The sequence below is a fragment of the Taeniopygia guttata genome, chromosome 19 (genome assembly GCF_048771995.1).
Source record: "Taeniopygia guttata chromosome 19, bTaeGut7.mat, whole genome shotgun sequence".
NCBI lineage: Eukaryota > Metazoa > Chordata > Aves > Passeriformes > Estrildidae > Taeniopygia > Taeniopygia guttata.
The window spans coordinates 3684411-3711784 of NC_133044.1; the positions used below are offsets into that span (position 1 = coordinate 3684411).

Here is a 27374-nt window from a genome sequence, read left to right on the forward strand (position 1 = left end):
TTTTGTTCCAGTCAGGAGCTAGGAATTAAAAACACAGGGAGAGCATTTCCATTTTCTCTCTGGCTCCTAATGCTGGCTGCTGTTGAGAATGAGCAGCCTGGGGATTCCTTGGGCTCTCAAAGCCTCTCAGGAAGTCATTTGGGAGGTGATGGAGCCCTGGGCTCAGCAGGCACAGGAGGAGAGCTCAGGGCTGCAGAGAGACTTTGTGATGAACATCCTGGCTCTGGTGTGCAGAGGTGCTGCCCCCAGCATTGGACCAAAAAGAACAGATTGCACCCCAAATTCTCCCTGCTTACAGAACAGCTTCTTAGCTGCAGAGATTTAAAAAATGTCCATGTCCCTGTTTCCCTACCCAGACCCAGCTCCCCTCTGCAGGCAGGAGCTGATCTGCAGCTCTGCACGCTGCCCCCAGCCCAAAGCTGGCCCTGCTGCCCTGCAAAGGCAGTGGGAGTGACACAGGCACAGCTCCACGTCCCCCCAGAGCCCCTGGAGCAGCAGCACAGCTCAGCATGGAACCATGGGGCTGGAAAAGCCCTCTGAGATCTCCCAACCCAGCACTGCCATGCTCACCACCAAACCACGTACTCAGGTGCCTCAGAGCCTCCCAGAGATGGGGATTCCACACAATCCCACATGGTGGATGTTTCTGTCACATCTCAGAGGAATTTTTTAGTCAGTCAAGACATGTTTGGTAGACTTTGCACAAGCTTGGGTTAGGTGGTGAGGATTTGGGATTTATGTGTTGGAGGAGAGCCTGCCATGCCCAGGTAAGTGGGAATTGCACCAGCAGATCTGCTTTAAATGAGGACTTTTGCTTTATGGTGGTTGTTGCTGGATCCTTCAGAAGATGAAACATCTTAGAACACCTAAAATAGAGAAATGGGGATTTCTCCATGAGCTCAGCTACCTCGTTTATGGGCTAAAAAAGCCCAACCAACTGACAACTGCTGGCCCTCATTGTTTCCAGCTTAGCTGTGATGTGAGATGCTATTCTTGGTCAAGAGCTGCCAATGCTTCTGAAGCTTGTGAAGTTGTTTGCTTTAATAGCACACAGTGTGAAGCAAAGCAAAGACTTCCCAGCAAAATGCTCCTTCAGCTGAGCTCGCTGCACCTCGCTGCCTGCTGGAAATGTTTAATTACAGACTGCGGATTCCAAAGCCTTTTCTTCCAATTATTTGATCTCAGGTACAATTCCATAAAACCTGTCTTTTATCCTCCTTCCCAGTAAGGATCAATGCAGATGGATCATTTCATCAACTCCAAATGGGCAGAAAAATAACCCAGTCCCTGACACCCTGTGCTGCCATTCCTCACTGGGCTGGAGCAGCAAACAGCAGTAGAACAGAAGGAGCTCCTGTCTTTAAAGCAATGCTCTATTTCTACCTTGATTTTTGACTGCAAAACAGAATGGATGTAAGCTGAATTGTCCTAAAAAATGAGTTAACAGCTCTTCTTCCCCTGCCCAGTACTCCCAGACCACCAGCACTCACCTCCCAGGGGCACCACAGCTGCAGAAGGAGCTTGGCTGCTGAGTTAGGGAACCCCATTTCCTGAGGAGGGGTGGGAGAGGCTCATTCCCCTGGGATGGGGTTGTGGTTGGACCTGAGGGTGCTGCTGGTGCTGCAGGATGCCCAACACTTGCCTGCCATGGCAAAGCTGACTCCAGGAACTCAGGTTTTCCAAGACCAAACACACACCTGAGCGAATGGAAAGGATCCAAATTCCAAAATCCCCACAGCAGAATCTCTCCTTTGCCCTCACAGAGTGGCACAGCTTGATGTGAAGTCACCCCAAACTATTACAAGAACTGATCATCCCACTATGTTTGTTGGTTTTTATTTTAAATCAATTTCATCTAAGCCAGAGCGCAGGCTTGGAAATTATTTACAAACATTTGCTGAAATGTTTGGAAACACAGGAAGAGCTGGCCAGCAGATCCTGCTGTGAGGAACACACAGACTGGAGGTGCAGTTGCTCCCAGCACAAACTATTTATGCAGGGAGGGCAAACACACACCAGGAATGGTCCCTGCAGGAGCCCTAGTCCCCTCCTGCCTCTTTCCAAACTTATTTCTTTACATAAGCACTGCATGCTTTTATAGACCTGAGTCACAAACCTCCCCACCTCAGTAATATTTTGAAGTAAATTTAGCCCTGGTGATACATGCCTGACCTAGAGGGAACTGCATTTATAGCACAGCAGGGAAATACCCACATATCCCCCCTGCTGCACTTGGGTGTTGTCCCACATCAAGGCTGCACAAGCCCCAGGATCATTCCAGCCTCCCCTGACGCTGAAAGTGGGGGACACTCAAAGGATCCCACCAGGTTCTCACCCATCTCCAGTGGGGATAAGGTCCTTGCATGGTCCAGTTGCTTTTTAATGTAATAAATTGTGGTTTGTGTGTTAAAGCTGGACCTGCCGGGGCCACCTGATCAGCACTTTCCCAGCTACTCACAATTTCCTTTTACACCTGCAACGTCCTGCAGAGTCTTTAGAAAAGGCTCCCTTTAAAAACCTGACGTTTCAGCAGCATTTCAGCCTGGAAAAGCCAGCTCAGCACAGGTCTGGTAGCAGATGACATGCCCAGGCACAGGCACCACAAACATCTTGGGGAAGTTTCCACTGTACAGCTGGCAGCTCAACGGGGCTTTGCAACCTGCAGAGAGGAGCTTCTATTTTCAGGGCAGCTTTAGAAAGACAAAAAATGAAGAATATCATCCCCACTTCCAAGAACTCTGCATCAGATGGAGGGGTATGGGCAAGGGAGATAAGAAAAGAAATAAAACATTGAAACCCTCCCTGTTTACAGCATTTGTGGGAGAGCCCCACGCTGTGCACCTCAGGGGTTATCAGTGAATTTCCTTCAGGTTTGCCTTTGATTGATAAGCTCCAATCACCCTGGACAACCCTTCTGGAGTTCAAAGGATGGATTTTAAAGTAAGAAATTAAAATAATGAAAACAAAGAAGAAATCCACGTGTTCGAAATGTCGACATGAACACCCAGGAATGAAGGGAGGAGAATTGGAAGGGCAGTACAGTGAGCAAAGCAGCACAAGATGCAAGAGCTGAACAGCCACGATGGCGAGGAGACCTCTCAAAAATCCACAGGGTGCCAAAACCAAGACAACCAGAAAACAACCCGTGATGAGAGGATGGCAAACGCTGCTTCAGGGGCGCAGAGGCTCTGATTTACAGCCAGGCTCCTCCTGCCTCACTCCGAAATCTGGGTTAGCAAAGCCTCAGGGTCCCATTAGGAACAAAGAACAGGGGAAGGGCTGCGACAGGCGAGCACGGAGCAGCGAAGAAGGGGAAGATGAAGGCTCCCAGTGCTTAATGAGCACAGCCCAGCTGCCAAGGCACGGGCGCTGGCAGCACAGCTTTTCTACCTGGAGATGCTGGATAAAAGGCTGGCATTCAGGAAATGGGAATAGCAGCTGTAAACATTGAGGTTTTCTATTAAAACACTCCCAAATCAAGTTCACGGCGCTGTACACCGCCCACGTTGGGTGAAAGGGAGGAAACAAAGGCACTGGTGCGAATTTCTGCTGGAGCCTCGGCTCCCTTTCAGCAGGAAAGCTGCTGGGGAATGGCACCGGGCTCATCCATAATGCAGGAGCAGCCGCTGCGCCCAGCCTGTCAGGAAGGACAGCACTTCTCAGGATGAACAACACTACTCTGGGAGGCGGATGGTTAAAAATATATATCCTATGCCTGTGCCACTGTAAATTATTGACTGTACACGGAGCAGGAAAAAAGGATTCAGTGCCATTAATAATTTATTTTCTAATCCAAACGAAGATGGAATTTTATGCACCACTTATTACCAGCGCCGCAACTGGAAAAACTCACTGCACTTCCCACCGTCTGGAACCAGAACTGCCTTCCCATCTTCAAAAGTTTTTTTTTTTTTGAAGTTCCTCCTTTAGCTTGAGACATACAGTCAAAGCCTTCCCTCGGGAAAGCATCTGGTCACCCCTGAATATTTAGTAGGCATTAAGGATACAGAGATGTATCTCTGCTTTAAGGCACAGCACGACAGCTCTGCAAGGAGAAATCCCTCTCTTCACTCCCAGCCTCATGCACAGACAGGTACCACAATGCCAGGCAGCTCTGCTGCTCCGGGAATACAAATTTGGAGTGGCACTGAAGGATTTAGCATTGATTGCAAAAACACCAGGTGCAGGCAGATCCCTCAGGCACGACACTGGAACACCTCAGGGAGGTGGACCAGAGCACAGTGATGCTGGAAAACCACAGAGTAACAGAGTCCCCTCTGTCCTGAAAACAGCAATTCACAGAGAGGGATCTTCCTTTTTAACACTTACCTCGAAAGAAAACCATCCCTGTTCCACCTGGTGAAGAGCAGCAGGGAAAGCACCACGAGTCTGATCAGTCCCTCCCAGGCAGGAGATGAGTCCAGGACTGCACATGCAGGCAGGAGGAACACAGCCCCCAATCCATTTTGGGTCAGGAAAGGTTCCATCACATCTGATATTTGATATAAAACCTGAGAACACACAATTAGTATGTCCAAGGACAATTCCAAAGAGGTGAGATTAATCCTCTCTGCATCTTCCCTGAAGTTCAGGTAGGGAAAGATTTTCAAGGGGAGAAAGAACCAAGCACCTTGCTTAGAATTCTAATTTATTATTAAATTACATATCAAAGCCTTTTTTTTTATTTAATACATACAGAGAATGCACAATAGGTGAGAACAAAAATAATTACAGTTACAATAGAAGTTCCAAGAACGTGTATGAAAAGAAAAAAAAAAAAATCAGAAAGTGCAATCAGAAACTCATTTACAAGGTATGGGGTGGTTTGTGAGAAAGGGCTTTGTTTTGGGTGTAGAGTGTTTATTTAACTGCTTTCCTCACTCAGTACCACACAGACCAACAGCTGCTTCTGTACTCAGAACTAAAACATCACCACTGGCTCAAATGTGCAGTGCCAGGAGAGGTGCAGGGCACAGAGGGGACTGGCAGATGTCACCTGGAACGTGGCTCACTGTGAATCTCACTGCAGTCTCCTGTCCTGCACATTCCACAATCCAATTTTGTTATAAGGAATTTCAGAACCATTTCCTCCTTCAGCACTGACAGCTGTTACCCTCTCCTTCCTGTCTCAAATGAAAGCTTTGGGATAAAACCAGTAAAAATAGAAAAAGGTTATGCCTTCAGTGATCTTGGGAAATAAGTTGCTACATTAAGAGAGTTAAAACTCTCATTTAGTCGTGACTAAATGTGCTGCACCATCAGAAGTGGTGGAGCAGCCTCAGCTCCCTGTGCAGCAGCTCTGGGAAAGCAGCAGGACAGCAGTGAACAATTCACCTGACACTTTCACATCACCTTAAAATCTACTTCTGCTCCTTCATTTTCAACATCCAGCAAGGAACTGACTCTTCTCACATTAATCTTAAGACAACACAACAAAAGGATTTCTGAACTACAAATGAAAATTTGAGTGGATTACTCAGTAATCCAGCAGTAATTGATACCCCACTTTGATATGCAAAACTCCTGAAATCAATACTGGTTAAGAAAAAAATGTTTCCCAGGAAGGTCAAAGCCCTGGCACTGCCCTGGGGAGAAGCTACAGCTGTGGACAGAGTTCTGGGTGTTGCCCAAATGCCATTGCTCTGCTGCAGCAACCAGAGCCTGATGAACAGGTAAAAAATAATCTAAAGAACAGGGATAAAAATATTCCCACCTGTGTGAAGTGTGGCATCAACGTTACCAACACAGTCCTTAGTGCTCCAGTGCCTGGCCAGGTTTGAAGAAGCTGCTTATCTGGCAGGAAGAATGAAGCAGAAATTGAAAAAAGATGTCTGTGTGTGTGAAACACGTCCTGGAGAAACACCCTGGATTTCCCCCCTTCATTTCAGTGCTCAGCAATGATTTTCTTAGCACACTTCTGCTGGGTTGAGTTAGGAAACCGCCACTTTGGCAGGAATTGCAGGAATGAGAATTCTTTAACCACATCTTTTTTTCCTCAGAGCAGGAGGAACCACACAGAATGAAAAACTCCAAGAACACATTTAGCAACAGGTGACACACAAACCTGTATTTTGGGATTTGAGGCAGAATGCTACAATCCACTGTGTTCATTTTCCAGTCCATTGTTCTGACCACAGGTCCAGGTTGTTAGAGATGAATTATGAGGCTGATTCTCCTGAATTTGGAAGCCTTTCCCTGGGCCAGATGCAAACACACCCCTCCAGGGAGCACAGCACAACACCCGCTCACTCTGCCAGACGATGATGAAGGGAAAACTCCAAAGATAATTAAATGTATTTTTCAACACAAAACTGACTCAAAACCAGCACAAACAAAAACCATGGAGGGCCTGCCAACACCGAAACCGTTTCCAGTAAAGCTTTATCAGAGATAATTCAGCATATTTCCATTATTTTATACTAAAATATATCAGTTCCTCCATAACATTTTCATAACATGAAAAATCCATTATGTTTACATATTTATTACAATCTACATATTTTCCATAGCAGCTTTTTCACAATAAGATTAAATATATGCACCAAATAATCAGTTAAGTCCAATAAAAAGACTTGTTATAAGATTAAATAAATGAATTTATTTATGGTACTGCAGATCTTATATTGCCAACTATAGAGCAACCAAATCCTACAAATCCTAAACAGATGCACAAGTGCTGATCAGGGTCCCTTAGGGCAGAGGAGGAATCAAAGAAGGCAACAGGGAGAAGAAGTTTGATCTCCCAACACACAGATCCATTAATAACCCTCCTTTATCCATCAAGCTTTTTCATAAACCTCCTTAATAAACACTTCATCTCTAAATGGGAACGTTCCCAAATCAACCAAATAATCACCCTTTATTTCAAATACGAGCCCCACAGTTTTACATGTCTTAATTCCAAATCCCAATGGTAGGATGGCTGATTAAAAGCCCTTGTTGACTTTTTAGCACAGGGTTATTAAGTCTGCAAAGAAGCCTTTAAATCCAGACATTTTGGGTGTAACAGTGTGGGTTTGCACCCACACAAGTCCCTATTCCCTCCAACTCACAGGCACTATAAAATGAAGTAAAAAATTGCGTATGTCCCGCTGGACTCTGTTCCAGAGGAGAACCTGGGGACTGTGTGACATTTGTGGGTGATGGAATACATGGAATCTGATAGGAGCACTCTAAGTGGATTGTGAAAAGAGTTAATCAAGTTCTTAAAAAGGTATTTCAGTGCTAAGGCTTGAATTTATTGGCTTATGATATGACAGGTGGAAAAGTGCTGTTGAAAGAGCAGAAAAAATCTGTGATCTGGGAAGCTGCAGTATCAAAGCCACTGCAGATTTCAGCTTTGTTTACAAACAACAGGGTTCTTTTTGCCTGTCCAGACCAAGAAAAAGCTTTCCCCCCTTCCCAGATAATGGCAAATAACATTTATTTCACTATTCATACAGTCAGCTCTTTGCTAGGAGTTATGTCTAACACCTTTCATTTCCAATCAACAGTTTAGATCATATCCTTCTTACCTGCACTATCAGAATAACTTCACCTAAATTACAGTATAGGCTTTGTAAACTGCTTAAAGATCTTTATGATGCCAGCCAAAATGAGAGTGTGTGCACCCAAAAGATTCCTTCAGGTGAACTCATGTTTGGTCACTTTTCAGATGACTGAACACTTGAGTAAACAGCTGCTGGGACACTGTGCTCCCTTTTTACACAGTGGGACTTTGTTAGTCCCTTTAAAGCCACAAGAAATCTTATGATCTCCCTCAGAGGGTACTTTTATATTCATGTTCTGTACAAAAAGTGAACGGAAACCCCCTTTTTTTTGTTAACTTTGAGGAATTTGTGTGAAGCACAGTTTTCACAGCACGAATTATGCAGAAATAACTAAAATCTCAACCAGGAGTTAAGAAGAATTACAGAACATGTATTTAGTAGTAAAGCAACCTGAAGGCTTAAAGCTGCAGTATTCATCTCTCAGGGTGAAATTCAGTACTGGGCTGAGATTAGAGGGAAAAGCCTTCCTGCTGAGCTTCCACACAAGGCAAACTTAATCCTCTCCCTCTTCCCAGCCAGCACCAAACCTCCCCAGCACTGCTGAGCACTGGAACTCTTCCTCCAGTTCTGGTTAAACATCCCATGGGCACTTACCTTGCAGTGAGAAAGGGAATTAAAGACAAACAAATCCCACCAAATTTAACCCAAAGGAAGGTGAACAGCAGGGGAGGAGAAACACTGCAGCTTCAGCCCAAGCCCAGTGTCAGTGTCTACCACCAGAAGCTGCAGACGTCATTGTGACAGCCCCAGCCATGAGCAGGCTGTGGAAGTCTGATGCTTCCCCCAGTCACTTTTCCTTGGCTGGGAGGAGGGAAGGTGGTGATGAGGTTTAGCAGAGTCCAGGGGGGAAGCAGCCATCAATGGAAAGCGTAGAGGAGCAGCAGGATGGTGCAGACGCCGATGACGCCGCCCAAAATGAGGGAATCCCGTCGCTTCCGGAGGTTGATCCTTTGGATCAGGCTGTTCACTGCTGGAAAACGGTCTTGGAGGGCTCTGAGTCAAGGTCATAGCACAAAGAGGGATTCACCAACAAGCCCCAAAGCCTGGATGGGGAAATGCCAACACTGGAACTACTCCCAGGCTGGAGGAAGCAGGAGCAGTAAAAGCTGATGGACAGGGAGCAGGATTACAGCTGCACTTCACTGATTGCAGACCAGCAGAGAAAAGGGAACAGCCCAGAGCTCACATTTACACAAATTCACCACTTGATCACCTCAATTACCAGCAATTTAATCTCCTGTATGTGAGGCTTAGTTACTTTTACTAATTGTGTTTAAATAAGAATGAAAACAAATAAATGGGGTGGTTATATAAAACATCTGTGGAATTTCTTCAGTGGGATTCTATTACCAGTGAAGAGAACAACCAAAGGCATTTGACTGAGAAAATCCTGCACATTGCATGACCCACACACTGTGCCAACTCTGTAAAACCATGAGGGTGCAAATCTATCTCTTAATGTACAAAATATAACTGCCAACAAGACAATCAGCTTCAGAGCTTCATGTCTTTGGAATCCAATCTCCTTAAGGCCAAAGTTTATTGAAATGTTATTGGAATGTTCTTGCCAAATGCTAAGAACTGTAATGAAGTTTCTGGGTTACCAAGATGCATCTTTCCATGTCATGTGTCTGGTCAAACAGTGCTGACATTGTCCATTGACAGAAGGGCAGGAATAAGTGGGAAAACCACAAATGTGCCTGACTCGACAGCGTGGCACAATCTTTAGCCCTGAGACAGAATATGCACAGAAACCAACAAGCCAAAATCTTACAAGAGTGTGACAGACAAGAGGATACTCAGGCCCTGACTACTCTTAGCTGTAAACCACAGCAAGCAGTGATGAACACCAAGCTTCAGCTTTTTTGAAAGCAAAAAGCAGGACCTGAAATGAAATTGTGCTTCTATAAAAACATACAGCAGGGAAGGGCATGAAATGCTGTTGCAGACCTCTACCTGAAAATTAAATTCTCTTAATTTATATGCAGTGTCCAAATTTGACCAAAACCACCTTGTTCACCACATTTACCATTAAGATATTTCAGTCAGGTTATCAGGTGAGCCTGATAAAAACCTGTTTGCCACTGCTGACAGTACAGGTCACAGAGCCACTGACACTGCTGATGACAGAGTGACAAATTGTACCATAACTCTTCTTAGGCACAGGCAGCAACAATTTTTAGGAAAAAGGATACTTGCCAAGGTATTCATCTTGCTTTGTATTGACTTCAACATCCCTCTCTGTGAAGTCATATTTTCTTTTGTTGCCATGGCAATGCTGGGGAAAGAAAGAAGATCAAGTTGTTGGTGCTAAGAATAATCCACAGCTCACACAAGAGGAGAACAAGCAGGCAACGCTTCTTCAGAGGACAATGAATGGGGTGAAGCAACATGAATGAAAGCACAATTTTCCCATTAATCTCTCTCTTTTACAGTTAAATGATTTCAGTTTCATATCAACTGTTAACAACGTGAAACACAGATTTTTTTGAAACAGGCAGGGCTTGACTTTTCTCCTCCAGCCTCAATGAAAACTGGTTTTACTGGTATTATAAGCGACACAAGAACTATGCTCTCATGGCTTAAGCTTTAAATTCAGAAGTTTGTATCATCCCAAATGATGCTCCCATCACAGCACAGAAAAAATCAGTTCCTGAGATCTGGTTCTAATTAAGAATATCCCCCATGGTATGTAAGTTTTCATTTTGTTTCTTTACCAATACAAAACTGAATTTCCCATTTCAAATTTAATACATTTTGGAGGTCAGAAAAAAAGCAACTCTGATCTTAAAAACAAGATATTAAATGAAGATGATGAAGAATTGCTCAGTTGACAAAGCTTGAGTGCCTGAGAAAGAAAAATATGGCAAAAACTGCTCTCCTTGCTGGCACGTGTTTCAAAAACACATAAAGCAGGACAGAAATACAATAAGGCTGCATAATAACTCAGAAAAGTCACCTCTACTGCTGTTGACTTCATCTACAGGAATAACAATGATTAAAATAAGTTCTTGGATGAGTTTATGAGCCTTAAATATGGAGGGGAAATGTTCTGGAGGAGTAAAAGTTAAGTGGAAAAACATAAAAGGAAACTAAAGCTGTCATTTCAGAGGTAGGAAAATGTGAAATGCTGCTTTCACCTGATACAAACATACAATTTTTCAATGCAGGTATTTTAGTCCTCTAAAGTAAAAAACAACAAATCACAAAACCACTAAAAATTCGCTGTTAAGAAGAACACGCAGGGAATTTTGAATTACTAAGAATCAAGTTAGAAAAGAAAAAAATTCCTATCTGCACACAGGAAATTTTGCTCAGTAATCTACAGATTCCTATCTCCCACCCCCACACTGACTTGGTATTTGTCCAGATGAGTTTTTAATACAGTGTCTCTCAAAGTACTTCTGAATTAAGTCCCATATTTTTGTAAGATGCATCCAATGACTCATTAAAACATCCATTCATTTGAAGAAGTGAAAACACAAGATGATTGCCAGTATATAAAGTGTTCCTGAGCCACCTCCAAAATGCCTTTAGAAATAATTATTCACAGAACACAAGGTTCCTGCTTTAACATCTGGGGAGTGAAACTGTCCATTTCATATAAAAAGGCAGGATGTAAAGGGTTAAGAGATTGAAACCAATTTAATTTTTTTTTAATCCAGTATTTTCAAGAATTTAGCTCAGAGGGCTGGGTTTTACTTGAGAGCTTTGAAGGAAAAAAACTGGGGTAATTACCATTTTTAATATGATACAGTCTAGTAATGAAATGTAATTGTGATATTCATGAACAAGAGTTTAACTGGATTCCAGCTACTATTAACAAATCAAAATTCAAGCAAAAAGCAATGCTGTTCACGTATAATTTGATTATTCAACCCTTGAGCTGATTCATCTAAGCCTTCAGATCTGTAAAGGAGATTATTAAATTTAAGAAGCAGCAGAAAACAGAGTTCCTGGGGATCAGTCCAGAGACTGGTCTTGGATCTTGAGCACTGCAGCTTCCTCATATCCTTCATCAGACGATTTTGGTTTCATTCCCATCCCTGACATATGTTCATTGACTTGCTGCTGCCATTGCCTGACTGACAAATGCATATTTTAAAAAATTAATCACATTCTTCCCATTCACAATATTGGCCCCATTTAGTCACTCCCCAGCACGGCCTCCCCGGGCAGCAGGACCCGGCTCCGACGTTCCGGAACGCGCGCGCGACCTTCACCATAAAAGATGAAACATTTCTTCCTGGAATGGAGATGACCCCAATTCCACATTTCACTTGGAAACCAGCAGGAACTATTCTCAGTGCTGCACTGGCTGGAACTACCAGAGCTGGGTGTAAACCAAGTTTCTAAAACCAGATGGTATCTGGCCTGCTCTCTATATTTAATATTAAAGCCCTGCTCAAGCACAATGCTCAGCATTGCTGCACTACTGGAGAAATCTCTCCCAGCTAAGCCCGAGGTCACAGCCATAAAACACCACCTACCTCTTCCCCAGAGCAGCAGGGCAATCTCAAATTCCTGTGCTTGCAGCCGTATTTCCCTCAAAAGTTCTGCCACATTCCAAGTTTGCCCTTGATTGTTCAGCAGTGCCGTGGGTATGCGAGTGGCCAAATTTCCCTCCAAAGCAAACCCAACTGATATTTGTACTTTGTTTGCTCTTTTCACTGGCATAAAACCCTCAGGGTAATAAACACTTCCAGGCATTATCCTAGATGGATGAGTCTAGCATGCAGAGATACACTTTTAATGCTGCCTGACTTGGAAGCAAAGAGTTTTGACTTAAGTAAATGTTTAAGCTGTTATTTCACCCCATACTGCAGCCACATCCATCCAGTGTCACTGAGGGAAATGTACCAAAAAATCAACTCCTGGCTTCACCCACTGAGACACATCCATCAAATCTACACTGCTGGAGAACTAAAACAAAACCCTAAAGGAAGAAGTTGTGTTAAAAATCAAATAATTCACGTATTACTGGAACTTCTGCTTCATTTTGCATGCCATGAATCATACCTGCTCATTGAAATTCATGACAAGGTCTATGATTAGGGAATGGACTCTGTGACTGTGCATAGAAATGAAAGCTCTAGGTTTAAACTGGTAAAAATTATGATTGCATCACTTATTCTTTGTCTGGAGATACATTTCTATATTTGTGCCTCTAAATATACACATATGTGCATGTATCACTGCATACCTACACTACAGCCTGGCAAATTCCTTTATATATTCCTTTATTCCTTTATTTATTAAATTGTTTCCTTTGATGAAGCCTGAGATGAAAACACAAGGAACATCTCCCCAGGAGTGCAAGTGATTTTGCCTGGACACTCTGGCAAGGTGGTTGTGAAATGAGAGAATTCTCAAAATGTGGCTCATGCCTTTAAAAAGTCAACACTCAATGCAGCTGAGTTTTTCTCTTTTATTAAGTCCTAATTATTACCTAAAGAGATAGCCCAAATACATAAGCAGACAATTAAAAAAAAAAACCAAAACAAAAAACTATGGCTTTGCTCTGGCTTCAGTCCAATCTGCTAATATACAAACACTGATGGATCAGGCCTCAGAAAGAGAATTACAATAAAATCCTAAAAACTTGTCATACTGTACAGGCAAAACTATAAAAAATACTCCAACCGAGCCAACATAAAAACACAAGTTGTTAGAAAACAAGAAATAAATGGTCTGTTATTTTGGAGAAGTGATAATGTTTGAAAATGAAAACCTGAGAACTCCAAACATATTAAGCAAAATCTCTGCTTATATTTAAATCTGGCCAAGAGAAGTGAATGCTGTTCCAAAAGAGCTGCAGTACAAAGTTATCACATCCCACTCGCTTCTGGAGAGAAATATGCTGCAGTAAGAACTCATGGCATGTAATTCATTTAAAAATTGATTAAAAGTTTAGTAATAATGACACATCTGGAGTGACAGCCCTGCTCACTGCTGTGGTTACTGAGCCACTGCAGCTCAGGTGCCCATGAATTCCCTGGCACGGATGTTTGCTCCGTGGAGGACCAGGCAGAGGCAGAGTCAGATCCCTCACTTCTCTTCCTGACAGAAAATCAGAGCAAGGGCTCACAATTAGTGGCTGTAGCTCGTCAACAAAAGCCTCTGCAGACACAAAAATGTGCTTTCCAGTGTTTGGAATCAGTACTTAGTAAGCAACCCTGAGGAAATAGAAGTGTGAAGGAAATAAAACGTGATTTCCTGACTTGCTTAATTAAAAAATGAGTAATGAACTGCAGCAGATGTAAACCTTGAAGACAGAGCAGTAGCCAGAATAAGCTAATTACATCTCAAGGAATCTGTCCTCAAACAGCTTCTTCTGCACAATTCCCTCTTTTATTGGAGTAACAATAGATAAAACAATTGGTGAGTTGGGTAAACTCCCATCTGGTAAATTCACATAGAAGGCAGCAGGATTTACCATCAATTAATGTCACACCCAAACACTACTGGGGACCACAAGGAAAAAAGTGTTCAACAAAAAATTCACCCTGGTTTTAACACAGGCAGAATTCAACTCAGATATAAGTGGAATTACATTTCCTATTCCATGTTGTTACTAAACTAGCTCTTTTTGTACCAAAAAAAATGTAGAACACTTTTGGCAACAACTCAAGCAAGAATTTACTACAGATAAAAAATTGTGCAAGGTTGAGAGCTCTGAGCTCCTCTGATGACACAGAATCAAGAAGCCAGGTCAATGATATAATTAAAAATAATTACATGTAATTTTGCAGAATATTAAGAGTAATAAATCACCATATGCTGCTTGATCTTCTGCTTACTTGGAGTGGCAGCAAAGAAGAAATTCCCCAAACACTGAGCATTTCTGAGATGGAAAAGTAGGGTTACAAGCATGGCAATAACGGAGAGGTTTTACTGAGGAAAGGACTAGAACCCAAAACAAATACAGCTGGAGAAATATTTCTGTGAGGCTGTGGTGAAATTGCAGCCACATTTTCAGGTATTATTGCACTGATCACTTCTGGTTCATCACTGCACACTGATGTGGTTTAACACATTTTTCCTCCATGTTAATTATCCTGAGCCCACTGTGTGTAATTAAGCCAGCCCTTAATGGACACAGCCTTGCTGCACCTCTAATTGTTCTTCTTGGTCATTTATGTCAGCACATGCATATCTTACTTGCTTTCTTACCTTTTTTTTTTTTTTTTCCCTTTTGTTTTAAAGCAATAATCTAAAATTTCAAACCATTAAACTGGGCATTATTACAGTTTGAGTTATTGGTCTGCAAAAGGTTGGCTTGGCAAGGGCACAGATAATAAAATTTGTGTTGCTACAGTTCTAAAATGTCTAGATCAGTTAGAGAAGGTATCATTTAAGTATCCAAACAATGTGAGAACCCCAAAAGACAAATAAATGTACAACAGCAATAACCTTTCAAGCAGTTGTGGTGAAAGCCGTTACCTATATCAGCTGCGCACTGGGTGCTGAATATTCTGAATACATTGAAAGGTTACAGAAAACAGGTTTTAGAGGAGTGTCACTGTGAGAAGAAACATCTTGACTACTGGAATAGCCCACAACAGTTCAGGCTGAGATTCACTCTGCTCCAAAGCTGATTCACCTTTGAGCAGAAACCCAAATTTCCTAAGCTAGGGTGAATAAAATATTTAAGCAACATTCTTATGTCAATATTGAATAGAAAAACCCAAACCAAATCCACCAGCAATTCACTGTAATACTGCCAAGGAGCTGGAAACAATAAAGTTACTGTATAAATATAGTGACTGATATATTTAGAAACAATTTAATGGAAATGCTGATTGTATGGAAAATAATGAAAATTTTTACATTCATTCCTACCTTATTGTTTCTTCTATCAGTCGATCTGAGCTGAAAGCCAAAAGGAAAAAAAAAAAAAAGACCAAGTTAAAGAAAGTAACAAGCACTAAGTACTACTTTAGATCACTAATCAATGATCCCCATCATCATCCTAATAAATTTGCTCTTAGAATGTTTTATTTCTGGATGTTGTCATATTTTGCTACTACACAGGTTTGGTTTATATAGACTTTGGAGAAGAAACACTGGAGCATCCTCTGGAGCAGCATTCCCTAAGTGTAGCAAGAGCAGCTGCTCAGGAGAACACATAAAACACTGAGAAGACAAGAAAATGGGAACTGGCGCTGTGATTTATGGAGGACTGTTTGGACAGGAGTGTTAGAGAAAGGAGTAGCTAGTTTTATTGCTTTTTAATCCTGCCCATCCCTTCAAAAAATGTCATTAATGATTAAGAAGCTGAGACTTGGGTCCACCTCAGAGCCCTGCTCAGGATTAGCTCCCCAAGCTCTGGTTGATGCTGGCACAGTCCTGTTGAAATCTGTGATATTTAAATGATGCTGAGATTGTAGAAAGTCTCTGTCAGCCCCACTGCCAAAGAAGAAGTTGCAATTTGTCTGTGCTAGTTTTGAAGGTTGTTTATTTTTTTTTTATCTAGAACATGTTTTGTCTGACCTGCAGCAGGTCTGTCCTGCAGGGCAGCGTGTGGGGCTCTGCCCTCAGTGGGATGGTACAAACATTAAATACCAGAAACTACCTGTGCTGGATTTACAATAACGTGCCAATATCTGTCACCTACGTTGGACAGTGTGTCCCCAGCCTGAACCAACAGAAAAATGCCAACACCACAGTGAAACATGGAGGGCATGGAGAAGGAGAAAAAGGACAGGACACACCCAATTTCCTCCATCTTGCCTCCTTTGAACTCCTTATCTAAAATCATAAAATTCTACTTTTGCACCCATGCCACACTTAATTATTACTCATATCAAACACTCAGAGCTGGTAATTCATCCTGTAAGACTGAAAACTCTTCTCCATGGACAGAGATCACAGACAGTGTCTCTGGGGCTCTGTCCAGGGGGGTTCCTGACCCCTGCCAGGGTCCCAGCCCTGCCAGAGGGATGTTCTGGATTCCCACAGAGTCCTCCCGTGGCAGCAGCAGCTGGGTGGGAGCTGAGCTGATGGACACAACACTCACCATGTGGCAGAGAAAGAGAAGGGGACACATGGCCCTGCCCTGCCCGCCATGCATTGATCAGCTCTGTGCAGCATCCCTGGGAAAAGGGCAGCCTCCAGCACAGCCCAGAGAGGATATTCCATTTAAAAACCCAACACACACCATTAAAGAGAGTAATAAGATCCTTGGATGGGTGCAGCTATTTCTCCTTTTCTGTACTCAACTTTCACACAGGGTTTTCATCACTGCTTTGCAGGCAGTTGTGAAATGCCAGAAAAACACCCTCTTGTTACAGCAATCAATATTCCCAATGTAACCCTGACATGGAACAGGCGCCTGCATCATTCCCACAGTGCAGAACCAGCAATGCACCCCTACAACTACTCTGTATATCCCACAGATTCACACAAATTCTTGGAGAATAACTGCAAAAAATACTGAATTTGCAATTTGAGGAGGAAATCAGTCTGACAGAAAAGTAATTTTACGTTGTACTGGCTACTGCTTTCAGTATTAAATCAGAATTTATTGCTTCCAAACTCAAAGACGCCAACAGGGCACGGCCATCTCCATCCTCCACCCTCCTCATTCCAAGTGTTTTGCAGCCCCCAGAGCAGCACAGCTCTGCCTCTGACTCAGCCAGAGCTGCCTGATTTGGAGCTTTTCTCCTTCCCACAGGAATTCTGGAGATCCCCCCACAGCTCCAGCTGGAGGAGCGTGCTGGGCCACGTGTGTGACCTGCTGGGGAGGGGGAGAGGCAAACACAATGACTTTATTTCTCCGTGAAGAGAAGTGAAAACACCAAGGTTGCTATTTCAGGCTGTCCATGGCTTGAAATATAGACACAGAACACAGCACTAAAAATATTTTGCTCAATTTTAAGCTGCCAGGGACTCGACTGGGGCAGCAAACAGAGCTACGCTCTCTAAGATTCACATCAGCTGTGAGCACGTTGGTTTAAGCAAATAAAACCAGTTTTATTCACTGTGTGGTGTTTATTACACAGGCACAGAGAAGGGAAACACCCTAGCTGTGTACACAGAGCAGACTCACAGCATTCCCAATGACCCCAAGGCTGGCAGAACAGGAAAGCAAAGCATTACAGATTTCTGCAATTGCTGAGTCTCCAAGAGACACAATCCAGCTGAGAATGTGCCTTTCATAGATAGTCTCTAACAGAGACAAGTGTGTTATGTGGGCAGGGCATAATCAGAATAAACTGCAAAACCATTAGAAAACAGCCTCAAAAGCAAGAGCAGTGCACAACAATGAATCATTTCAGAAAAGGTTCAATTATTTTAAAAGAATTTATCAATGAAAAGGTATCAAAAACCTTGCTGGTAACAGGTTACACTTAAAAAAATTCTGTGGAAGAAAATGGCAGAACAGCCCTATTAAAAACCTACCTTAGAAAAATCATTACCAGCTCTTTGTCCATTTAACTGATAAAATTATAGAATTTTTATGCTGATGAACTGAAGATGACAGAGAAGCTGAACACTTTTACAGACCTCAAGTGAACTAGGATGTCATCCAAGGCTTTTAGAGCACTGAAATTAGGCTTGCCAGCTTGCAGCAGGGACACTCACTGCTTTTTATGTCAGAGAAAGCTGTAGATGGGCAGTTTTATTACTTAGTCAGACACATAAACACAAGAACTGACTTAAAAGCTTCAATTACATTACAGTGCTTTATTTTTCTATGTGTGTGTATGTTTATACACACACGAAAATAAACTCTGGGAAGGTGGCTACCTGTAAAATGATGACAGAAGGTTATAAAAATTTATAAACCAGTAAAAACCAGTTCTGAACACCAACACACACAGGCATGAGCTGCAAATGCCAACACAGTACATTTAGCAGGCATCTGAAGCCTCAAGTTCAAATGTTTCTCAACTTACGTGGAATCACCCCAAATATTTAAAACAGGAATTTGCTTCAGAATGAAGATGCGTAGGTAAGGACAGCCTAAAGGAAGCACAGATTTATTGGCACAGCTTCCAGTGTGTTCTTCCCAGCCCAAGAAGAATCAGCTCTTGAGAGGATTTCCAAACTCATCTCTCCTTGCAAGGTGAGAAAAAACTCCACAGGAATGGCCATGACATTCCCTGACATTCTGGTAAAGGCAGGCAGGAACATTTGAGGGATTCTGATGTGCAGCTTTGGATTCCTTGGCAAATACAGATTGTAAAGTTCACTCACAGTGACACCCAAACAGAAGCATCTGTTTCATTCATTTTACAGCTCATAACCATAAAAATAAATCAGATTTAAGGAAGCTCAAGAACACAAAGTACAACAGGGCCCAGAGACACAAGGGAAGTTTGCAGATCTCTGACTATTAATAACCTGTTCTCCACAAATAGAAGCTGTTCTCACAATTAAAAATAATGTTCATTTCAACCGTTTCCCAGAATAAGAAATTAACATTGAACGAGGCAATTGTGCTTAACTCACATATTCAAAACACTACAAAAAGAAGCTCTTAAATTAAAATCTATCGACTTTGTTCTTCTGCTGTCCAAGCAAAGACAACAAATCCAGTGGACATTTCCTTATGAACATCCAAGCAAAAGATGGTTCTGGGCATTATTAATGTGACTTGCCATCTGTTTCAATAAACTCTGCATTTTCACCTGTCCAGACAGACAAAGCTTTTTAAAAATACTACAGGAAAGAAAGGCTGGAAGCTGCTGAGGCAATCACCTCCTGTAAAGAATGGCACAAGCCCAGCAGCAGCAGCCATGCATATGAAATACCCAGGCCTCTGTGCAACTGCTGTCTGCAGAAGATGGCACAGCTTGTGCTTTAAATATGCAGACAGGTAAATTAATCTGAAGGAGAAATTAAGTGAAATATTGCCTCCTTGATAGAAAAGAGTCCTGCTTGCCACATCAGGTTTTTAGAACTAAAAGAAAGCATTTAATGTTGTTTGTAAGGCAAATCTCTGTGTTTGTACTGAAATAAAATTCATTAATACAGATGAATACTTAGCTGAGGACTGAGCTTCTCCCATATCCATAGATTTTGCTGCTGATACCCAAACCAAGCGTAGAAGAGCAGTAAAACTCATCTGCACACAACTCACCTCACAACATGCTTTAAACCCTTCAGATGAAATTAAGGACAATGTCATCACATAGAATAATTTAAAAGGAACAGGGAAAACCCTGTAGAATAAACTAATATAGCACTTGATAACTATTTTCTCCCTTTCAGAAAGAATAACTTCAGAAATAATAATTTTACTTTGTTCTTTCTCTAACTGCAAGATAAATCACTAAGTCTTTGCTCTCTCAAACTGCCTCCAATAAACCTTTCATATTTTCACAGTCCTGGATCACCAGGCAATGTGGAGCTGCCAGGAATGCAAATACTGCAAAACACACTCTAATACAAATATACAGGTATAAGGCAAATCTGATTTATACACTCAGTTATCTCCATCTTCATAATAACAGAATAACAATGAAAAAAACACTGTGCACACACACACACAGAAAAACCTCCATCTCCAAACTCATTTTTTCTGCTTGCCATCAACATTCCTTACCATATTAAAAATTCATAAGATCATTAAGCTCTTTAAAAACTTAAGTAGAAGAATGTAAAACAGAAGACTTCCCTCCCCCTTCCTGTGATAACAAAATATTCCAGATTTTATAAGACTTGTCCCAAGTTTGATTCAATTTAGTTTCAAAGTTGCTGAAGACAAGAATTGGTGTAGAAGTGTATTTACTGACTAAGACCAGTATATTTGACCATGAAGCATACATCTTCCACTTCCAGCATGTGAAAACCTGGCTGGCCAAAAACAAAGGCAGGAGGCATTTTCAGCGATGAAGAGTTTCCCCACAGAAACCACTCTAAACGCAAAGAAAGGTTCAAATACTGATCCAAACTGCTCTCTTTTGTTGGTTTTCTTTGAGTGTTAATTCGAGCACAAATCAGGATTCTAAGGAAATGCAATTTTGTCACATTGTCTGTTGCAGAAGGCAAGAATCAAACACAAAACCCAGCACAAATGTGAGCATTAATCAATGTATAAATTTGCTCAACATCATCACACCTACAATCTCTGAACACCTCAGTAAGCTTATTTCTGCACAGCTCAGAAATCATTTCCAGTAAGAATGAGGAATAGTTGCAAAATTGGAAAAGAAAAAAGTACAATATCATGCCACTCTTCATCAGTACAAGCAATTTGTTAAATCCAGAATGAAAGGCACTGGAACAGAATCCATCGCTCTAGGCAAGAGTAAACCAACGTTGTCTGGTGCTGAATTTCTTTCCAGATGGAAGGAAATTGTACATGAGGGCAAAAAATACACAGAAGGCATCTCTTTTCACTGTAGGGAAAAATCTGCCAAAGGATTTCCAGGAAAAGAATCTGGTGAAACCTCCTCACTCCAACTGCAATCCTGGAACACAAATTCAGCTAAAAATCCAACTTCTTGCTACATCACTAAGTAAATACCTCAACAGCTCATCAATTCCAGCCATTTGGACTTTAGGTACACTAAGAAAAGCACTTTGCAGCTAACACCTATAAACACATCTACTTGTGCAACATGACCAATAAAAAGATTAGTTGCTCTAACTCAGTTTAAAGGAGGCAAACAAGTACCAAGGGATTTTCTCCCTTAAAACAGGGATCCACCTTCACAGGTTTGAACACCAACAGCTGTTTCTCCTGGATTTCCAAAGGGTATAGCCTGCTCCTCCACTGAACTCCATGGATTTGTCTGGGAATTACAGAGTGGAAGAACTGCTTCTCTAAAAGAGGAGTTAGCCAAGAAAGCTCTTTGGCATGCAGACGACTGGGAAAGTGCCTGAGAGCCCCAAGAGGGTGAGCAGCAGCAATACTTCTTCCCTTAGAGCAAATCTATAAGGGAATAAGAGCTTCTCAATAACCTGCAGTGCTCAGCCCACCCAAAGAACTCAGGTAAAAACTTTGAAAATGAGAACGGCTCCTGCTGTCCACGTGAAGTGCAGCAGCTGCTTGAGCACAAACCAGTGCCAGGGTGGCACCACCAGGCCTCAAGTCATGCTTGGGAGAAGTTCCTGGAGAGATTGACCCCCATATAATTGCTCCATATTACCCATAGGAACAAAGGGAAATGGACTGAGGAGGGCAGGCCTTACTGTAAGTCATTATCAGCAACCACAACTGTCAGAACAATTCCAGTAACTTCCTAATGGACTCTATAGGCATTTCCTCAAATTCTACATCTGCACACTCTGCCAGCAGCCAGGGGCAGGGCTGCCTGCATTATTTCTCCTGGTTTAAAACATGGAATTTGGATGGGACCTTTAACTAAAGGGAAAACCCCTCAAAGCCAAGCAACACAGGCTCTGCTATCCGACACTGACCTCTCCCAGGATAACCTGTCACGGCTGATTTGTTGGGCACACACAGACAGGAGATGCTCAGCTTACAACAAACACAAGCTGTTTGTAATCTGTGCTGTAACAAAATAGATTGTATCACTTTTCTAGCTCAGTGTTTTTTGACTAAAGCTTGGCAAAGCTGTAGAGCCATTCTATTACTCACACACTCCTATGTAACCAGGAGAACACAAAGGGGAATGTCTTCTGCAAGAGCCCCGTCACATAAACAACTTTATAATTACTATCTTTTTAATTTCCAGTCCAGCTAACACAGAAATGAAGTGAGAGCTATCGTTAGGATGACAACCCAACTTTTTAAAATAGTATGAAACTCTAAAATCCACACAGACGTGTGCTCTGCTCCCTAACTGCATTTTTACCTGCTGTGGTTTTGAGGGTTTTTTTGGGAGAAGCTCTGTGGCTTTCATACAGGACTTGGCTGAGGTACCTGATTTACAACTCTCTACCTGCCTGTTAATTAAGTTGCAGAAAATGATTCTTGAAGCTGCAGTTAACTATGCAACATAACAAACACTTGTGGTTCAAAATGTAAAGTGCATTTCAACCATCCACAAGCCAAACCCAGGATGCAATTCATTAATGGTTAAAGATCTCAGCATTTTCCTTCTGCCCCAATTTCCCAGTGTTCTTAGGGCTTTTTATCTGAGGCTGAACAAGATGCATTCTTCCACAAGTGCAAATATACTTGATATAAACAAGTCTCTCAAGTGAGAGGAAAACACTCTGCATCTTTCAAATCAAAACAGAACTAAGGTCCTTGAAAAGTTCTAAACAGAACTCTATTATTAGGATAAAATAGGGATGCTTTAAGGGTAATTTGGATCTAGTTCTGCTTAGCATCATGGATTTGATAGAACACAAAGGAATCTGCACAGCAATCATTCAGCAGCCAAGAATGAGAACCTAATTTTGATGCATTAGGAGAGGTTGAAATTAAATAAAACTCAAGAATTACATTTATGCAGTAGTGTGGTAACTTTCCCAGAGACACACTCTGTATATGAGAAAATGGAAATAATCACTATTTAACATATCCATACACATCAAGTTGAGTTCAACAGCTTGTTTTTACTGGAGGATCCAACAGCAAATAATGAGCAAGCACTTCTGGCCCTAAAGAATAATGAAGTAAACAGCCACACTGACAAAAAAATGACATGCTGCATTAGAATATAAAAGTGATTCTCAGAATGCACAAAAGGAATTCTTTAAAACTCCACAACTGTTGATTCTGTTGAAAAGCTGCACCTGCTTTTCAGAACCAAGCCATGCAGGAAGGATTTCAGCACTCCTGAAAGCCCTAATTTCAATACAGACCTTGGTGGGGGGAAGCTGTCCTAGTTAAGAAACAATGTTGAAAGGAAAGCTAAAAACAAATAAAACATGCATCAGTGACTTGTTTATTTCTGAAAGGAGGAAAAAAACTTCAGAAGAAACCACAGAGCCCTGAAGTTTGAAGTGTGGTTTTATATCCTTCCCCTTCCCCAGATTAAGAGCAAAGTGCTGTTTCTAAGGGGAAGCCCAGAATCAAGAACCAGAGCAGAGTTTTTGTCCCAGACACGTTTTTTTTTTTCTATTATATATGCAAGTAATCTTTCACTCTGTGAGGGTTTGCTCTTTAGCTTCTGCAGATATTCATAAAGATCTACAAGAGTTTCCTCAGCCACTTTCCCTGAGGTACATGGAATTTCATCCATAAGCTTTCACTTTTTATACAGATGAAAAGCAAACAATGAACTTGAAGCTCTTAATGACAATGTGGCTACAACTTTTGTCACCTGGATAATTCAGTTTTGTACTGGGAGTTACACAGGAAATTCCCAAACTAAGTTTTGTGCTGTGTGGATTTGATGGTTTTGTCTTTATTTTTCATTTGGTGTCCCCATCACTTCAGACACATTTAGATACAAAAATGTCACAACAGTCATCAGTGTCAGTGAAATTACTGATAACAGTATTGTTAAAGCAATCCAACTATCAGGAAAGCATGCAAATAAACATTGAGATATAGGAGCTTTAGTGGTTTGGGATAGAGGTTTTTTTTTAGTTCTAAATACAGCACAGGAAGATTAAAAGAAATAGTTGATTTTACCCTAATGAAGCTCAAACTATTTTTAGAGGGGAAAAAAACTTCTTAAATCCTGAATTGCTTGGCTGATTTTCATGACCTTTTATTAAGTTATTTATAAATAATAATAATACCCAAGAAAGCATCTTCCTTCATTGCCTGGAAGCTTTGAACCTCCCCAGATTCTCATTAAACTACTTCAATAACTTACTCATACAGTCATATAATTATATATAGTGAAGTTTCTCCTTTCCCAGAAGACATGAATTGTCTCCCTCTCTAAACATTATTTACTATTAAATAAGCAAACAGCAAATTATATCCAGTCTGGTGCTGCAGCTGAGTCGATGATGTGCCCAAGTGTCATATTCAGTCTGGGACTGTGACAGGAGAAGCTGATCCAGCCACTTCCAGTGGCCTCGTGTCCCTCTGCCAGGAGTCTTTCAGGAGACAGAGGCTCTGCCAGCAGCCTTGGAGGTAAAACCCATTCAAGCCCAGACAAAGATAAGGCTAAAGGAAAGAATCACTGATGCAATCAAGAAAACTCTGCAGCAATAGAATAGGAGACAGCAGAAAGACAGACTAGAATTGTATTTTGAAACAGGATTACAGGACAAGCTGTTGTGCATCCTTAAGTAAGCCTTTGCAACACCAAAAATCCTCCTTCGCTCAAATCCTTTCTTTGAAAAACATTTGCTTTGTGCTGCTGCTCAGACAGAGCACAGAGCCCTGCCCCAAAAGTCCGAGTTACTCACTGCTAAGGCAGTGAGGTGATTACCACAGACATCCAGCACTGGCACACACTTCTAATGCAGCAATTTCCCAAACTTCCTTATTCCAGAAACAAAGAAAACAAGCCAACAGTGTTTGGGAAAACAGCAGCACACCATTGCCAGAGCTCTTGCAATTAATGGCCAGCAGAGAGATGTTTTAACCTAGATTCCTCAATCCCTCCTTGCACTGTAACTTCCAGTTCAATGGGCAAAGTGCTGCAGCCCTTCTCCAGCAGAGCTGCACCAAGCAGCACCAGATCCAAACCCCCAGAGCAGGGCCATGCAGAGCTGCTCTGTCCTCCCAGGCCACAGCTGCTTGGGATTTTCTCATAACTGCTGCAGAGCAAAGATTATTCATTCCCAAGTGCTGCTTCAGTTAAAATTTGCATTCAAATTAAGAGAATGGAACCACAAGAACACTGCATTCTGCTCTGACATGAACAAAAAAAAACAGTTTAATTAAGAGGCAAGTTTGGTAATTAAAAAAAAAAAAAAAAAAAGCCCTTACTGGGCCTGAGTAAAGTGGAGCTCAGCAGTTCTGAGGCTGCAGAGCAGGCAGGCAGCAGGCACCCAGGGAAGGGCTCATCACTTTCCTCCCTCCCTGCTGCTCCCTCAGCCACCTTGGGATGGAAAAAGGACTTGGTGAATTAGCTGGTTTGCCTGCATTCTCTGTTCCCAAGAGAAGATGAAGGAGATGCAGTGGTGAATTGTGTGTCAGCTGGAACAGAACCTGCCCAGGCAGCTGTGTGTCCTCTGCAACTGGAAATTGGTGAGGAGATGGGAAGGGAGGCAACCTCAGCTCTCTGGTCTTAATCCAACCCTGAAGTTCCACTGAAATCCACAGGAACCCGAGCAGCAACTGCACAGTGAATGGAAACCAGGGCATGCAGAACAGAGAACAGGGACAACAAAAGAAAAAGAATTTCTATTCAGGTACAAAACTGGCAGCTTTCTCCTAAAAGATCACATCACCTGTAATCAAAAACCCTGCAAGGTGTCTCTGCATTTTGTTGAGTTGATTTCTCTCTACAGATCAGTGCTGAAGTGAAAATTTGTCAGGAAAGAAAATATTTAGAGGAAAAACAGCCAGTAAGTCACTCCCTCCATTACGATCTTGCCTGTACCACCAACAAAGTTTTGAAGCAGTTTTCCTGGTGATTATTCCCTACTCAGTGTACCCTTTTCTGCCCAAACAACAGCAGGAAATTTGAAATAGTTCTGCTGATAACAAAATGCCATAATGAGAGCAATAAAAGTGTTTACTACTCCAGAGTACTCCACATACATGAAGCACTGCACAAACATTAATTTCTCCTCATCATCTCATGTATGTATTATTAATTAGCACCATTACACAACTGCTGCAGGTTCCTGTTATTTCTTTTGCTCACTTAGTTTATTCCTCTTTTCTCTTTCCCATGCGGCACACTTCCCTCTGATTTGCTCTCCTCTTTTTCCTCCTTCAAAAAAAGTTCCTTACCCACTTAGTCTAGCAGCCTGGCCCTCTCTGTGCCAGTTTTGAACATTTTAAGACACACAGGGGTGTCTGAACACTTGCAGCAGGTTCATCTCATCTACCTGCACCACTCACACACCAGACTCCAACTAGGAGGATTTATAAAAAAATTTACTGGATAGAGTCACAGGCTGCATAGCAACACTCAGCAGAAACATGCAGTCACCTGACAACAATTAAAACCACAGCTAATGATATCTGCACCACACAGGCACCTGCTTCACCACCAGCCACTTCTTTTAGAAGGGGAAAAATGACTAATTTTGGAGTGCTGGAGCTGAGTAATAAAATAATAATCACACAGTTGCCCCACAATGACAGGATTGGTGTGTTTTCACCTCGTTTTACAAGGAATTCATCATAGGTAATAACATCTGTAATTCCAATCTAAACTTCTGAAGAATTCATCAATTTTTACACAAAGTCATCAGTACCCCCTGGTATCACTCACCTACAACACAAGGGAAATTTTCACTTGCACACACACACACACAATATTGCAAATTTAATCAAACACATTAGTTCCTTTTTTGCTGACTTAGACTATAACTCATCAATAGCTGCAGAATTTATCAGGGCAGACTCTAAGTTAACAGAATTGTTTCCTCTGAGGCAGCACTTTTCAGAGCAGTTTTTAAAATGCTAAGCTAGATCTATTCATCAAAATTGTTTTCTTTAGATGGAAAACAGCATTAGAAGAAAAAGGATGACTTGTTTGTACCTCCAGCCAAAAGCACAAAAGCATTTATGGAATGGCAGAGACACAAGAAAACAAGATTTCAGAAATGGACAGCAAACACAACCACGCTAGATTTGGTATTTCTTTAAGCATGTGACATGCCAAGAAATCTGAGGTATCAGGTAAAAATACTCAACAACATCTGTCTGCCAACTTTATTTTAATTAACAGGGTTAATTTTTTTATTAAAAAAATCAGGTGTTATCGCTCATCTCTCCAGTGGTTGGTAAAGCTATTCTTGAATAATCTGTCTAGAACTTAGACAGGAAACTGAGAGACTTGGGAACTTCATGCCTCTTATCCACAGCCAGCAAAA

General features: G+C 41.8%; 1 protein-coding gene across 3 annotated transcripts in view; it reads right to left on the reverse strand.

Moving 5' to 3' along the window:
- Positions 1-4631: 4631 nt before the first annotated feature.
- GOSR1 (golgi SNAP receptor complex member 1) overlaps positions 4632-27374 on the reverse strand; it is a 29362-nt gene continuing 6619 nt past the window's right edge. For 2 of the 3 annotated variants that reach the window (XM_030287851.4, XM_030287849.4), the window contains exons 7-9: positions 15393-15422; positions 9746-9828; positions 4632-8532 (exon numbers count right to left, since the gene is read on the reverse strand). In XM_030287851.4, coding sequence (XP_030143711.4) covers positions 8408-8532; positions 9746-9828; positions 15393-15422 — 238 coding nt within the window. In that variant the 3' untranslated portion in view covers positions 4632-8407. Of the gene's footprint in view, positions 8533-9745; positions 9829-14214; positions 14395-15392; positions 15423-27374 lie in introns of those variants that run through there. The other variant, XM_072937294.1, reaches the window with a different exon arrangement.